This window comes from Spermophilus citellus (assembly GCF_964194105.1).
Source record: "Spermophilus citellus genome assembly, chromosome: 4".
NCBI lineage: Eukaryota > Metazoa > Chordata > Mammalia > Rodentia > Sciuridae > Spermophilus > Spermophilus citellus.
Genome location: NC_138185.1, coordinates 198,193,421 through 198,209,308, shown reverse-complemented (window position 1 = coordinate 198,209,308; position 15,888 = coordinate 198,193,421). Strand labels below are relative to the sequence as shown.

At 38.0% G+C, this 15,888-nt stretch overlaps 1 protein-coding gene across 2 annotated transcripts in view; it reads right to left on the bottom strand.

The window, feature by feature from the left end:
- The window catches only part of PSEN1 (presenilin 1), a 67,073-nt gene that overhangs the window by 27,264 nt on the left and 23,921 nt on the right, over positions 1-15,888 (bottom strand). For both annotated transcript variants that reach the window (XM_081290751.1, XM_081290752.1), the window contains exons 4-5: positions 8,534-8,784; positions 6,216-6,357 (exon numbers count right to left, since the gene is read on the bottom strand). In XM_081290751.1, the coding sequence (XP_081146877.1) occupies positions 6,216-6,357; positions 8,534-8,784 (393 nt within the window). The remainder of the gene's footprint in view (positions 1-6,215; positions 6,358-8,533; positions 8,785-15,888) is intronic.

Below are 15,888 nucleotides of genomic sequence, written 5' to 3'. Positions count from 1 at the left end.
TAACAATGTGGTCCAGAAGAACTATTTTAAGAAATAATGGTTGAAAATTTCCCAAACTTGGTAAAAGACATAAATTAGAGACTCAAGAAGCACAGTGAATTCCAAAAAAGATTCAAATTACACCAACTCCTGAAAACTGAAGAAAACTTTAAAAATGAACAGAACAAAAAATAATCATGCTGTTATTTTACAGGGGAATGATTTAAATAACTGATTTTCCTCAGAAACCACTGAAAGCTAGGAGTATAATGTCTCCTCACCACCTCCCATACTAGGGATCAAAAGACTATTTTTAAAAAGTTAAAAGAGGGCTAGGGATGTGGCTCAAATGGTAGCGCGCTTGCCTGGCATGCGTGCGGCCTGGGTTCGATCCTCAGCACCACATACAAACAAAGATGTTGTGTCCACCGAAAACTAAAAAATAAATATTAAAAAAATTCTCTCTCTCTCTCTCTCTCTCTTAAAAAAAAAAAAAGTTAAAAGAACCAAGACAAAATTCTATGTCCAATAACAATACCCTTCAATAATGAGGTGAAATAAAACATTCTAAGATAAAGAAAAACTAACAGGAAACGAAGCCAGCAGACTTGCTCTTTAAAAAAAAAAATCATTAAAGGAAGTTGTTTAGACAAAAGGCAAATAATTCGGGGCTGGGGTTGTGGCTCAGTGGTAGAGCACTCATCTAGAACGTGCGAGGCCCTGGGTTCGATCTTCAGCACCACATAAAATAAATAAATAGGATTAAGGTACTGTGTCCAACTACTTCTAAAAAATAATTTAAAAAAAGGCAAATAATGCTACAAGAAAAACCTCAAGAATAAAATAAGAGCAAGAAATAAAGTAGATTATATTTTCTCAATGTATTCTTCATCATCTGTTTTTTTAAAGAGAGAGGAGACAGAGAGAGAGAGAGAGAGAGAGAGAGAGAGAGAGAGAATTTTTTTTAAATATTTTTTTTTAATTTTTTTTTAGTTTTCAGAGGACACAACATCTTTGTATGTGGTGCTGAGGATCAAACCCGGGCTGCAGGCATGCCAGGCGAGTGCACTACCGCTTGAGCCACATCCCCAGCACCCCCCCCCCTTTTTTTTATGGAAGAGATTGAACCCAGGGCCTCATGCAGGCTAAGCAGGTGCTCTATCATTGAGCTACACTCCAGACCTTACATATGTATGTCTGATGCCCAAGCAGAGTGATATATGCTTATAATCCTGTGACTCAGGAGGCAGAGGAAGGAGGATCAAAGTTTGAGGTCAATCTGGGCAACTTAGCGAGACCATCTCAAAGCAAAAAATAAAAAGAGGGCTGGGGATGTAGCTCAGTGGTAAAGCACCCCTGGGTTCAATAAATAAATAAATGTTTGGTAGTTAGTAAAAATTATAACACTGACAAACTTTTTAATGGTGAAGGGTAAAGGAATGTATAAAACAGTAAGGTTTTTTTGTCACTTGAAGTAGTAATATATTAAGTAGACTAGGAAGATAAAACAGATTAACTGGATAGTCCTATAACTAACGAAATCAGACTTACTCCAAGCACTGACAACTTTCACCCAATATTTACAGAAGAGACAGCATCAATATCTCTAGAAAACAGATTAGGAGGGAACACACACTTCCCAAACCATTTTATAGGACCAGCATTATCCTGATACCAAACTCATTCAAAGACAGTGCAAGAAAAATATGAACAAACATCCCCAACAAGCACAGTTGCAAAATCTTCATCAAAATAATAGCAAATTGAATCCAGTGATAAAGAGAATACACCATATCAACTAACATTTATCCTAAGAATGCTAGGTGGGTCAATCTTCAAAAATCAATTTAATTCACTATTATCAAATGAAATGGAAAGAAGTCCAAAATATACTATTAAGTGAGAAAGAAAGGAGATGGGAGGAAGGGTAATTGTCTACTATTATAAAACAGTGGATTTAATATGTCTCAATTTCTATTCCTATGTTTCACCTCTACCTATATTTTTTATTGGTGCATTGTCAATTTCTATTCTAGTTTTCTTTTGTTTTTGTGGCGCTGGGGATTGAACCCAGGGATTTGTGCATGCAAGGCAAGCACTCTACCAACTTAGCTATATGCCTAGCCCAATTTCTATTCTTAAAAAAGGACATATTCTGCCAGCATGCCTCTAATCCCAGCAACCCAGGAGATGGAGGAGGTAGCCCCAAGCAACTTAGTGAGACCCTGTCTCAAAATAAAATAATTTAAAAGGGAGTGGGGGTTGGATATGTGGCTCACTGGTGAAGTGGCTCTGGGTTCAACTTCCCAGTAACAACAACAACAAAGTATATATTCATATGTAATTAGCAAAGTAAGTTAAAAAAAAAAAAGTAAAAGAAAAGATATGCATCAAACTATTAACAGTGGTTACATCTTGGAATAAGACTGGTTGGTGGTGATAATTGGGGTATGTATACTTAAACTTAGTCTGAATGTTTTTAAACTATGAACATGCCTTGCTTTTATTAACTATTAAAAGTAAAACAGGAGTTTTTTTTTGCTTTTGTAGTATTTGAAAAATAGAGAGTAAAGTTTAGAAGGTCAGCTGAGAAATCAGGTTACTAACTAGTCATGAAGATAACAGATGGTAGTGATTACAATGATTACAAATTAAAAACTAGACGGTCCTAGCAAAGTATACCCACTGGTGATGAAATGGCATGAAAGATAATTAAACTTATGTGCCATCAGACATCTGAATAGAACTGATGCCAAAGGAAATAACCTTCTAACCATGGGCCTAATAAACAGATTTCCTCTTCTTTTTTTTTTTTTTTTTTTTTTGAGAGAGAGAGAGAGAGAGAGAGAATTTTTTAATATTTACTTTTTAGTTTTCAGTGGACACAACATCTTTGTTTGTATGTGGTGCTGAGGATCGAACCCAGCGCCGAGCACATACCAGGCAAGCATGCTACCGCTTGAGCCACATCCCCAGCCCAAAAGGCAGACTTCTAAGCTAAAAATATTTAACTAAAAGTTGTATTTGAGGGCTGGGGTTGTGGCTCAGTAATAGAGCATTTGCCTAGCATGTGTGAGGCACTGGATTCAGTTCTCAGCACCGTGTATAAATAAACAAATAAGGTAAAGATTCATCAACAATAAAACAAAAATTTTTTTTTTTAAAGTTGTATTTGAATGGGCTGGGGATGTGGCTCAAGCCTGGCATGCATGCGGCCTGGGTTCGATCCTCAGCACCACATACAAACAAAGATGTTGTGTCTGCCGAAAACTAAAAAATAAATATTAAAATTCTAAATAAATAAATAAAAATAAAAAGTTGAATTTGAGGATGTAAACTTAAACCATGAAATTGAACGTAATTTTCCATGAGAGAGAAAAACAGTTCAATGTCTGAGATTCAAAACTGGTGAGCCTTAGGAGAAACTGCAAAGACCAAGGTAGGGAGATAAGTGAACATCAAAAAGAATGTTAAGCAGAAGAGGGTGACTAATAAGCCAATGGCAATAAGGTCCAGAGAAATTAAGTTCAAAATACTGGCAACCACAAGACAAGTAGTTTCCACAGAGGCATAAATCCAAAAGAGGGTTGGATTTGACAGGAGTCTTAGGTATTGGCTCTGCATCAATCCAGGCCAAACTCTGGGCTCAAAGCCCCATAGTGACCTAGCTTCCAACCCACACTAGCCTCGTGAGCCCTCCCAACACTCCTCATATGAAAAACTGGGATAATAGTAGGGCCTATTCCATTGAGCTGGTGTGAGGATGAAATGAAACCAGGCAGATATAGTTTGCATAGCTTGCTATATTGTCCTCCACACACCATTGCCTGAGGCTGGGAAAATCCATTCATGCTTAAAATTAGAGAGGAGGGGTCGTTTAAAGATGTTGCTTTCTTAGAGCTGGGGTTGTGGCTCAGGGGTAGATCGCTTGCCTTGCACATGTGAGACCCTGCGTTCAATCCTCAGCACCACATAAAAATTAAATAAAGATATTGTGTCCATGTATAACTAAAAAATATTTTTTTAAAAAAAGATGTTGCTTTCTCTTTTATATGTGAAAGTATGAAACACACAGAAATTTAACAGTTTCCTAAGATCACTAGGAAAAAGAACTCAGGAAATGCAATACTGAGTCCAGAGCCCCATCTATTCAATTACACAGGAATTTTGAAAAAGAAAAAAAATCTGGAAGTAATTTCTAGATTACAAAAAAGGTAGAATTCCATCCCCTTATAAAATCCAAAAAAGAAACAGAAGAACAAAAGTACCATATGATTTAAAAAAAAAAAAAATTCACTAAGCAATTCTAATAAAGCAGAGAAATGGAACCAGCAGTAAGCACTTCCATGTTGATAAAACACATAAAGAAAACTAAGAAAGAGCATATTTAAAGCAGAAGGAGAGTTCCAATCACTTGCTCTGGCTTACTGAGAATTGACAACAATCCATTATCATACATACCTCCATCTTCAATGGTCACCATGTGATAATGTCAGACCACAAATACTCACCACTTTAGGCTAACATATCTGCCCAATCAGAAGTTGAACAAGTAAGGTTAAATTCTATATTACTTTAGAGCTTGTGAGCTTTGAAAGGATGTTTGATCTTAACTAAATGAAGACTTTTATTTTATGGATTAAGAATATAGCTGAGTGGTAGAGTGCTTGCCTAGCAAGGTCTCAGATTCAATCTCCAGGATCAAAAAACAAATAATAAATGAAACAAATTTTAGAAATACATATGCATGCCTATAAAAATTAGCATAGTTTTTAAAAAATTCAGGCTAGGGATGTGGCTCAAGCAGTAGTGCGCTTGCCTGGCATGTGCGGGACGCTGGGTTCGATCTTCAACACCACATAAAAATAAAATAAAGATATTGTGTCCACCTAAAAACTAAAAACTAAATATTTAAAAAAAAAATCAATGCTGATGAACGTGGGGGAAAGTACAAATTGATATAACCTTTTGGATAAAGTTAGCATACTGAGAGTTAAAACACAGTTAATTTGCCCCCAAAATTCCATGTTTAGGCCTGTACTCTAAGGAAATAATTTTTAAAATTCTACGCATAAAGATATAATTTCTTAAAATAGTGAATAACTGAAAACAACTCAAAATATCCAATATCAGAGAAACTAGAAAACATAAATTACAATATATTCATTGAGTCAATAATTATGCAGCCATAGAAATATTTTCTAAGAATTTATAATATGGGAAAATGCTCATATCAAAGTAAAAGTTAAGAAAGGACACACACTGACTATCTACTTTAAACATGTTAAAAATATATACAGGAAAATACTAGAAGGAAATGAGTAGACTCCATTATTTGGAAAGTTAACATTTATAATTTCTATTATTTGAGAATGACCTTAAAGCTCTATGATGTCTAGTAAACTGTAAATTTTCTGAGACTTGAGTCTGAAACATGTGCCAAAGGGCTGAGATTTAGGAGTCACTTAGTGAGAGAACAAGGGGAGGAAAGGCTGGGGGTTGTAACTGTGTCTTTCCTGTACAACCCCTTGACCTCACTTTGCAAGGAAAGAAAGAGTGCTACCACAGGAAGGATGGTACGTGAATGGAAAGCAATTTAGAACCAAGGTATGAATAGTCACCAAGGAGTCTAACACTAGCATCTGAAGGTGACCTTATTCTATACTCAAATGTGAGAATCTGAATTCTTTTGGTTATAACTAATTTTACGGGGACAATTACCTTATGCTATTTTTTTGGTTTCGGGGTTGGCATTACCGGAGATTGAACTCAGGGACACTGGACCACTGAGCCATATCCCTAGCCCTATTTAGAGACAGGGTCTCACTCACTGAGTTGCTTAGTGCCTCACTTTTTGCTGAGGCTGGCTTTGAACTTGCGATCCTCCTGCCTCAACTTCTGGGATTACAGGCATGCACTACTAAGCCTGGCCCCTTTTGCTATTTGTGAATTGAGCTGATACACAAAGGTTTTAAAGTATATGCCTGCAGAATATCATAAATGTACCATGAACTGAAATGTTAAAACCACTTAAGACTGTGATTACATGAAAATATTTGTTTCACATTTATTCCTTTTTTTATTTTTAAAATGTTCCACAATGAGGGGAAGGTAAATAAAAACTAACTTAGGTCTAAAAGATAAGACCTTTTTCTTTACTAAACATAGAAAGATATGTGACAAGAAGATGCACTCATCACAGAACAAGGCAGAAAGCAAGCATTATCACAGCTCACCTTATAGCACCTGTATTTATACAGAACCACCAAGAGGATAGTCATGACGACAATGACACTGATCATGATGGCAGCATTCAGAATTGAGTGCAGGGCTCTCTGTCCCACAGTCTCGGTGTCTTCTGTGAATGGAGTATAGATTCTATAATAAAACAAAACACAAAAGCCCTGGTTAAGTGTTATTGGATATCCCAAACCACATATTCCCTCCAACACCATAATTTTGTTTTCCTTTTGATTAATGTCTTGTAAGTCCTTTTTTGCCAATTTCACTAGTCTAGCTCAGAATTTTTAACCTAAGAAAATAGCTACACTCTAATAGTTGCTTCAAAATAAAATGAAATATCTAAGATATGGAGAGATGAACTTATGTGAGCCAGGCACTGGCTCCACCTAGTGGATGCTTTGTACTGAAATAATTGCCTTATCAAATGTATTCTCCACTGTTTATTAATCTGTTACATAATCAGATTCTGCAACATTAATTACCTAGGTTGACAAATGGTTGGCAGAGGAAGACAATATGGTGCATAATTATTGTCTTTCATCTGTAGAGTGATGAGAACTAGAGTTGTTTTGAGACAATGTCACATATCCACCTTCCCTTATCTCACTCATATAAAAATACTTCCAGGTGCCAATGTATCCCGCTAAAAGACTTTATTTCTGATTCCCTTGTAGTTAGATATGACCATGACACTAAGGAATGGCCAATGAATTTTAGTAGATGTTGTGTAAAGAGCTTCTGAGGAAGAGTACATTCTGCTGAGAGGGAGAAGTCCTCTGCCTTTTTCTCCCCCACTACTTTCTGCTTTCTGGATGAAGGGACGGACTCCATTCTGGAGTCTGAAGTAACCTTTGAGAGGAAGGAAGGAAGGAAGGGAGGGAGGACTGAGAACTTGATGAACATACAGCTGCTATACCAATCTGGACAGCCTACCTCTGTGCTGCTCTATAGGTAAGAGAAAAAAGTACCATTTAAACCAGTTTTGTCTCTAACAGGATCAGCAAACTTTCTATTTTTTTTAAATTTTTTTAGAAAGAGTGAGAGAGTGAGGGGGGGGAGAGAGAGAGAGAGAGAGAGAGAGAGAGAGAATTTTTAATATTTATTTTTTAGTTCTCGGCGGACACAACATCTTTGTTGGTATGTGGTGCTGAGGATCGAACCCGGGCCACATGCATGCCAGGCGAGCGTGCTACCGCTTGAGCCACATCCCCAGCCCAGCAAACTTTCTATAAAGGGCCAGATAGTAAATATTTTTAGTTTTATTGGTCACATGATCTCTTGCTACTGAGGTGTGAAAGTAGCCATAGACACAAATAAATAAATGGACATGGTCTTTTTCCAGTGAAAGTTTATTCACAAAAATAGGAGGCAGGCAGAGCTGACCTACTGGTTGGGGCTTGCCAACCCTTGTCCCGTATTATGTAGCCAAACCTAGTCTTGATTTATACAGATACTATTCCCCAATCCCTTAGGTTACTTCCTCTGACCCCTGCCCTTCACTCATGTCTCAGCCATACTACCAGAACGCTAATAGCCCGGCTTTCAGAACACCATGCAGTTTTTCAGACATTTCCCAAATTCACATTCTAAAACTCTTCTTAAAACTCAAGTTCTGAGAGACAGGACTAGATGACATCTAAATTGGAGCATTTTTCTTGGTGGCCAAGGGCAACACCAACATCACTGTGGAATCTACATGACAGTTCCCCAACTCTAGAGAGTGCTAGCTTACATTAGATATTCATCCTTACAATTAACAACTTTTTTTTTTCCTGAGTATTTATTTCTGGAGACAAAGTGCTCTCATGGGCCTTACTATAAAGGAAATCACACATTAAATAATGTAAATAAATATATTTTTGCAAATTGTGACAAATAAGAAAGAATAGGCTGCTGTGAGAAAGAATATTAGGAAGGAGGTGTTAGGAGATGAGGGAAGTTACTTTTGATGATTTAACATTTAAGCCAAAATGAGAAGAAATTTATCCACCAAAATTAGAAAAGAAAAGAACATTCCAAACATAAGAACAATGGCCCTATGGCCCTGAGGAAGGAAAATCATGCTTAATTTGTTCAATTCCAAATAAATTCAGCCCTATCCAATGACACCATCCATGAAACGATTGCAGTGTTCATTTTCCCACTTAAAGCACCAAGTAATAACCCCCTGATTCTCTCTATTGCCTCTGGCCATCAGAGAAATGGACTCCTTCATGCTCCTTCGGTGCAGAGGCCCTCAAGGTGATGATGACACACTGTGAAGAAAAGCCACATGGCCTTAAGAACAATGAAACAAAACACTCATACATACAGCTGTCCATCTTTCCGAGTATAAAAGCTGACAGATTTGATGGTAGCCACCACCACCACCATGCAGAGAGTCACAGGGACAAACAGCATGATGACATGTTTGGCGCCGTATTTCAGTGTCAGCTCCTCATCCTCTTCCTCATCTTGCTCCACCACCTGCCGTGAGTTACCCTGCGGTCGGCCATTAGATACTGGCTCAGGGTTCCCAGGTCTTCGTCGATCACCATGATCCTGCCGTTCTCGATTATCATTCTAAAAGCACAAGAAAAACATTGTTAATAAATCAGACCCTCAGCAGAATAAGGGGTTCTATATCAAAAACAAAATATGTAACAATTAGGCCAGTCATTAATTGAGTTCTAAAAACTTGAGACAAGAAAGAGCCAACTTGCAGGCAGTGTGCAGTTCAAAAGTTATTTTTGTATGCGGTGCTGAGGATTGAACCCAGTTCAAAAGTCTAGATGGTTTACCATTGTCTTGGCTCACCCCACTCTCTCCTCCCATTCTCAGCCTAAGCCAACTGAACTGAACTTTAAGGTTTGTCTTACAAACTGACACCACTATCAAACCTTTATCTGCAGCAGTTGCAAGCAAAGTAGGCTCACCTTTTCACATTCAAGAAGTGTCTTTACCTGCAGGTTCACATCAGTTACACAAGGAACTATCTAACCTCCATTATTAACAACACTAAAATCCATGCTGCTCAAGGAATCTCTCTGCATTAGTTCTATATGCTATTCTATAGCATATAAAGTTACAATTATCTTCACAAACACATTTAAATTTTTAATATATCAAAACTTGAAAAAATTCCCCTAGAGAGCATCTAGGCCTTAATTCTGATGGTCCATGTCTTTTTGTCCACATCCTGACTATACCCTATATAAGGGAACAATAAATAAATACTTAATGAATGACTGATGAATGAAATTAGAAACTTTCTGAGATTCTACTTTCCTCAAACTCTTAAGCCAGATACAATTTTGTTACTTTTATATTTATCCTGGTCTTTAATTTATTTTCCTTCTTTCCTTCTTTCTCTCTTTCTTCCTCATGCCCTCTCCCCACCCCTTCACTTTCTTTTCTTTTTTACAGTGCCGGGGGACCAAACACAGGCCCTCCAACGCGCTAGGTACTTCCTAGCACTGAGCTACTTCCTAGGCTCCTGGGCTTATCTTTTCTTATTCTTTAAGTTGAATTTTTCTTTTGCTATCAAGGTTCCTATCTTAAAACTTGGTTTTTGTAAAGGGTTGAACAAATAACAAAGGCAACAATAATATATGTAGGGGCCAGGGCTGGGGCTCAGCGGTAGGGTGCTTGTCTAGCGCATGTGAGGCCCCGGGTTTGATCCTCAGCACCACATAAAAACAAATAAATAAAATAAAGGTACTGTGTCTAACTACAGCTAAAAAATAAGTATTAAATGTTTTTAAAAAATAATAGGTGGGGCTGGGGATGTGGCTCAAGCGGTAGCGCGCTCGCCTGGCATGCGTGCGGCCCGGGTTCGATCCTCAGCACCACATACCAACAAAGATGTTGTGTCCGCCGAGAACTAAAAATAAACAAATAAATAAATATTTAAAAAAAAAAAAAATAATAGGTGGGCTGGGGTTGTGCCTCAGCAGTAGAGCGCTCGCCTTGCACGTGCGAGACCCTGGGTTCGATCTTCAGCACCGCATACAAAAATAAACAAGTGAAATAAAGGTGTTGTGTCCAACTACAACTAAATAATAAATATTTTTTTTAAAAAATAATAGGTGACAGAAAAGGAAAAACAAAACAAAACAAAACCCAGGTACCCCTCCTTCTGATGGGTAAGTGAACAGAAGGTAGACTGTTGGTCCCTGTTACTCTGGGGATTGAACTTAGGGGTACCATACCACTGAGCAACCCCCTGACAAATCCTTTGTATTTTTTATTTTGAGGCAGAGTCTCATTAATAACACTAAAATCCATGCTAAGACTGGCCTCAAATTTGCAATCCTCCTGCCTCAGCTTCTGAGTCCCTGGGATTACAGGCATGTACTGCTGCACCTGGTTTATACCTCATTTTTGACTACAGAGTCTAACTATTGCTGTAGAACATTAATATTATTCATTAAAAACACATTCTCCATTTACTAATGGCTTAAAATAATTCCTGCTGGGGTTGTGGCTCAGCAGTAGAGCGCTCAGCTAGCACATGCGAGGCCCTGGGTTCGATCCTCAGCACCACATAAAAATAAATAAAAAGAAAGGCATTGTGTACAACTAAAAAGAAATATTAAAGAAAAATAATTCTAATGTATCAGAGGTTGTGATATGTACATTACCTTTAATTCTCACATTCACCTGGTCATCACTTCTTCACAAATGAGGAAATAGTCACAGCTACTGTGTGTCAGAGGTTCTGAACACAGGCCACCCTACCTCCAGAAGTCAAGTTCTCAACCACCTCCTAACTTGCCAGTCCCAAAACAACATGAGCTCTGCAGACACGGTGAGGGCTGGGGGTTCTTTTTATTTCATTTCTGATATATCTATTCCACAAGTAATTTTCAAAATTCTACTATATTCCAGATACTTTGCTGTAGCAATACTGAAATAAGAGCTAAGACTCTGTACTTAGCTCTTATTTCAATATTCAAAACTCTGTAAGTTAGTTTAAGGAACAGATGGTTGAGAACTCTGTTTGCCATGCCAAGGACTTTAGACCTTATCGTGAAGCAATTAAAAAAGTAATAAAGATTGCTAAAGTCAAGGAAGTGATACAATCAGATTATGTTTCATTTTTAAGAAATCTGACTGGCAATGAAAACTAGATGAATGAGAAAAATATTTCAGAAGTTGAATAGATAGGCCTTGTTGCAAATTATACGTCAACTATCAGGAATCAAGGTGATGATGATGGCACTGATATAGACAGGGTACACAAAAAGATAAGCAAGCTGGAGAGAAGAGAAATATTTTAGAAATATAATTGAATCTTAAGTACCTGCAACCAGGTAGGAAAGTCCAAAGGCAGTTAGCAATAGAAAAGTCAAGCTTAGAGAAGAGGTGGGCAGTCATTACTCTAAAGTTATGGGAATCAACAAAATTGCAGGGAAGAGTACAGACAGAAAACACAAGATGGTATGGACACATTATTCATTAATATAATATAAATAGCTGTGGAAGGAAAAATGCAGTGAGAAGCTGATGAAGAAGTGTGAATAAACCCAGGCATAAGCAGCAGGAGATGAGAAAAAAAGCATTAGAGAACAGGAGAGGGAACGACACCCTGAAGAGTTCACACAACACAGAAGGGAGAGAGGAGTGCAGTTTCAACCGTCAGGGAGGAGGAGAGCCAAAAGCTCACTGAATTTGACAATGTGAAGTTCACCAAGTGAAACAGCGAAGAGGGAAATTAGACGATAAATCATAATGGACTGGGGAACTAATGGAAATTAAGCAAAAAAAAAAAAAAAAAAAAGTTGGATGAGAGAGGAACCCAAACTCGAAAAAGTTATTTTAGAGAAGTTAGAAACTTGAGCATTCCAGTCAGGTCAAAGTATAGAGGTCCCAAGAGAAGAGACTGAATAGTGAGACAGGGGAATGATAACTAATGGAAATGAGTAGTGGGGAAGAAGAGGAAAACAGTCGGCCTCACAAAGGCATCTCTGCACCCTCTTCTTCAGTCTGGAGATCAGGAAGTTGTAGGTAGCACAGAGAAAGTATTTATGAGAACCCAGATCCTATGGGGAATGGAAAGGAAACTACTGCAAAGCATTAAAAACAGAAACCTGCCAAGAAAGAGAATTTTTGCTGAACCCAAGTTACTACATGACCAAAGTCCAGCAGCATGGAAATGATTAAGAGGAAGGTGAGGTCTGGAGGGCAGGGACACAGTGTGACAATAGTTGAGGAACAGCAGAGTTGAGAAAATTCAGACTTTTATTCTCCCAGAAAAGGAAGTGACTGGGCCATCTGGGTGAACTGTGACCTCTGTGATTAATATTCAGCAAGATGATTCTGACCAACTTGATGGGCTGATTAATACAAGTAATAATAGCTAGCTTTACATAGTAATTGGTAATTCATACAGCACTCTCACATTATCTCATTTATTTACAGAAACAACTAGTCCAAAATCTTAAAACCAGAAAACAGCCGAGGAAGATATCAAATTCTAATCTCCTGCTTCAAAATTTGTGTTCTGCTGGGCTTGGTGGTGCATGCCTATAATCCCAGCAGCTCAGGAGACTGAGGCAGGAGAATTGCATGTTCAAAGCAGCCTCAACAAAAGTGAGGCGCTAAGCAACTCAGTGAGACCCAATCTCTAAATAAAATACAAAATAGGGCTGGGGATGTGGCTCAGTGGTCGAGTGCCCTGAGTTCAATCCCCGGTACCCAAAAAACAAAACCTGTGTTCTTTTTGGTACCACAGCCCTCCTATTAAGCTATATGAACTGTTTATTACATAAGTCAGGCAGGAAAGGGGCCATCACAAGCTCATTCATGATACTGGATGTTCTGGTTCATAAAGAAGAAGTACCAACCCCACCCTGCTGTACCTCCAAACTAAAATGGTCTCCTAGACAACAGTCACACTCAGAATTTCTAGTTCTCTTTCCCCCATTATCTAAAATACTACAAAGAATGGATACTTTGTATACTAATTTTTTTTGGGGGGGGATATGGGGATTGAACTCAGGGGCACTCGACCACTGAGCCACATCCCCAGCCCTATTTTGTATTTCATTTGGAGACAGGGTCTCACCGAGTTGCTTAGTGCCTCACTGTTGCTGAAGCTGGCTTTGAACTCTCCATCCTCCTGCCTCAGACTCTCAAGCTGCTGGAATTACAGGTGTGCTTAAAACTGATTCAATTTTTCTTTTTTAAATGGTACAGTTTATTTAAAACATAAAACACCTACATGATTCTAAAGTAAAAAAGCTATAAAAATATGTATAATAAATCACCTCCTTCTACACAATCTACCTCATTTCCTAACTTCCCAGCTTACTTCTGTTACTGTTCTCCTGCAACTCCTTTCTAAGTTTCTTCATGCATATGCAGGCACACATAAATATATATTCCTCCTTTTCACATAAGTGGTAGTAAAATAAATGTACTATGCTTTGCCTTCTCCACCAACTACATGGATTGGTTTGTTTGTTTTGGTACCAGGAATTAAGCCCAGGGTTTAGTGTATGCTAGGCAACTGAGCTACATCTCTGGCTCTCTTCACTTAACCATTGAACTTAGAAATTTTTATATATCAATGTATAAAGACATCATCACATCCATATTCAGTTTTTTGTTTTTCCTTTTTTTTTTTTTCTTTAAGATGGGGTTTTGCTATGTTGCCCAGTCTAGTCTCAAACTGTGATCCTCCTGCCTCAGCCTTCCTCAGCCTAAACTGAGATTACAGACACATGCCAGCATGCCTGGCTCCTCATTCCTTTTGTTTAAAAAAAGAAAAAGAAAGAAAAGAAAAGTTAATAGCCAGTATAGGAATGTATCATGATTTATTTGGCCAATCCCCTAATGATGGACATTTAACTTGCTTCCTTCCAATGTTTTGCTTCACATACAATGCTGCAATAAATGCTCCCATAAATCATTTAACATGTATGTGGGCATATTAGGGTAAGTTCTCTAAAGTATAATTGGTAGAATAAAGTATATTCACATTTCATACTGATATATTTTGCCAAATCCCACATAGACATCCACTCCCTTAAGAATTTAGAGATTTAGCAAAGTAAGAGACCACCTACTTTACCACACCCTTGCTAACAACATGTTCTGTTAGCCATTGCTTAGATTCTGCCAACCCTATGGGTAAAATATGGAAATTTCAGTGTAATTTTAATTTTAATTTCTCTTAGGACCAAGAAATTTGAACACTTTTTCTTTTAATGAACCATCTATCCATATCTTTTGCCATTTGGCTAATGGTAAATTTGTTTTAGTTTCTAAGTAATAATTATTAGATTCATTGATTAATTTAAAAAAAGACTGGGCCTGGGAATATAGCTCAGTTGGCAGAATGCTTGCCTCACATGCACAAGGCCCTGGGTTCAATCTCCACCACTGCCAAAAAAAATTAAAAATAAAAAAATAATGAATGCTTGTTATGTTCTGGTCACTATGCTAGGACATAGCAAGTGAACAAGACAGATAAGGTCACTGCCCTAAGGAGGCATCACAATACCAGAGCTTAAATTATACTGCACAGCTATAGTAACAAAAACGGCATGGCACTGGCACCAAAACAGACATGAAGACCAATAGTACAGAAAAGAAGACATATAGAGAAACCCACATAATTACAGTTATTTCATACTATTCAAAGGTGCCATACAAATACATTGGAGAGGGCTGGGTTGTAGCTCAGTACAAGAGTGCTTGCCTACCATGTGTGAGGCATTGGGTTAGATTCTCAGCACCACGTATAACTAAGTAAAATAAAGGTCCATCAACAACTAAAAAAATATTAAGAAAAAAATACATTGCAGAAAAGATAGCCTCTTCAACAAATGGTGCTGGGAAAACTGAAAATCCATATGTAGCAAAATGAAATTAGATACCCATCTCTCACCCTGCACAAAACTCAACTCAGAGTGGATCAAGGACCTAGACATTAGACCAGACTTCGCACCTACTAGAAGAAAAAGTAGGTCCAACTCTCCATCATGTTGGCTTAGGAACTGACTTCCTCAATAAGACTTCTAGAGCACAAGAAGTAAAACTGAGAATCAATAAATGTGCCAGGTGCAGTGGCACATGCCTGTAATCCCAGCAGCTTGGGAGGCTGAGGCAGGAGGATCATGAATTCAAAGACAGCCTCAGCAAAAGTGAGGCACTAAGCAACTCAGTGAGACCCTGTCTCTAAATAAAATACAAAATAGGGCTGGGGATGTGTCTCAGTGGTCAAGTCCCCTGAATTCAATCCTTAGTACCACCTCCCCAAAAGAATCAATAAACAGGATGGTATCAGACTAAAATGCCTCTTCACAGCAAAAGAAACAATCAAAAATATGAAGAGAGAGCCTATAGCATGGGAGAAAAATCTTTGCCACCTGCTACTAGGGTATTAATCTCAAGGATATATAAAGTACTCAAAAAAATTAACAGCAAAAAAGCAAATAACCTAGTCAATAAATGGGCAAAGGAACCAAACAGATACTTCACAAAAGAGAAAATAGGATTGGTCAACAAATATATGAAAAAATGTTCAACATCTCTAGCAATGAGAGAAATGCAAATTAAAACTACACTGAGATTTCATCTCACTCCAGTCAGAATAACAATTATCAAGAATACAAGTGACAATAAATGTTGTCCAGGATGTGGGGGATGGGGGAGGTATGCTCATACATTGCTGGTGGG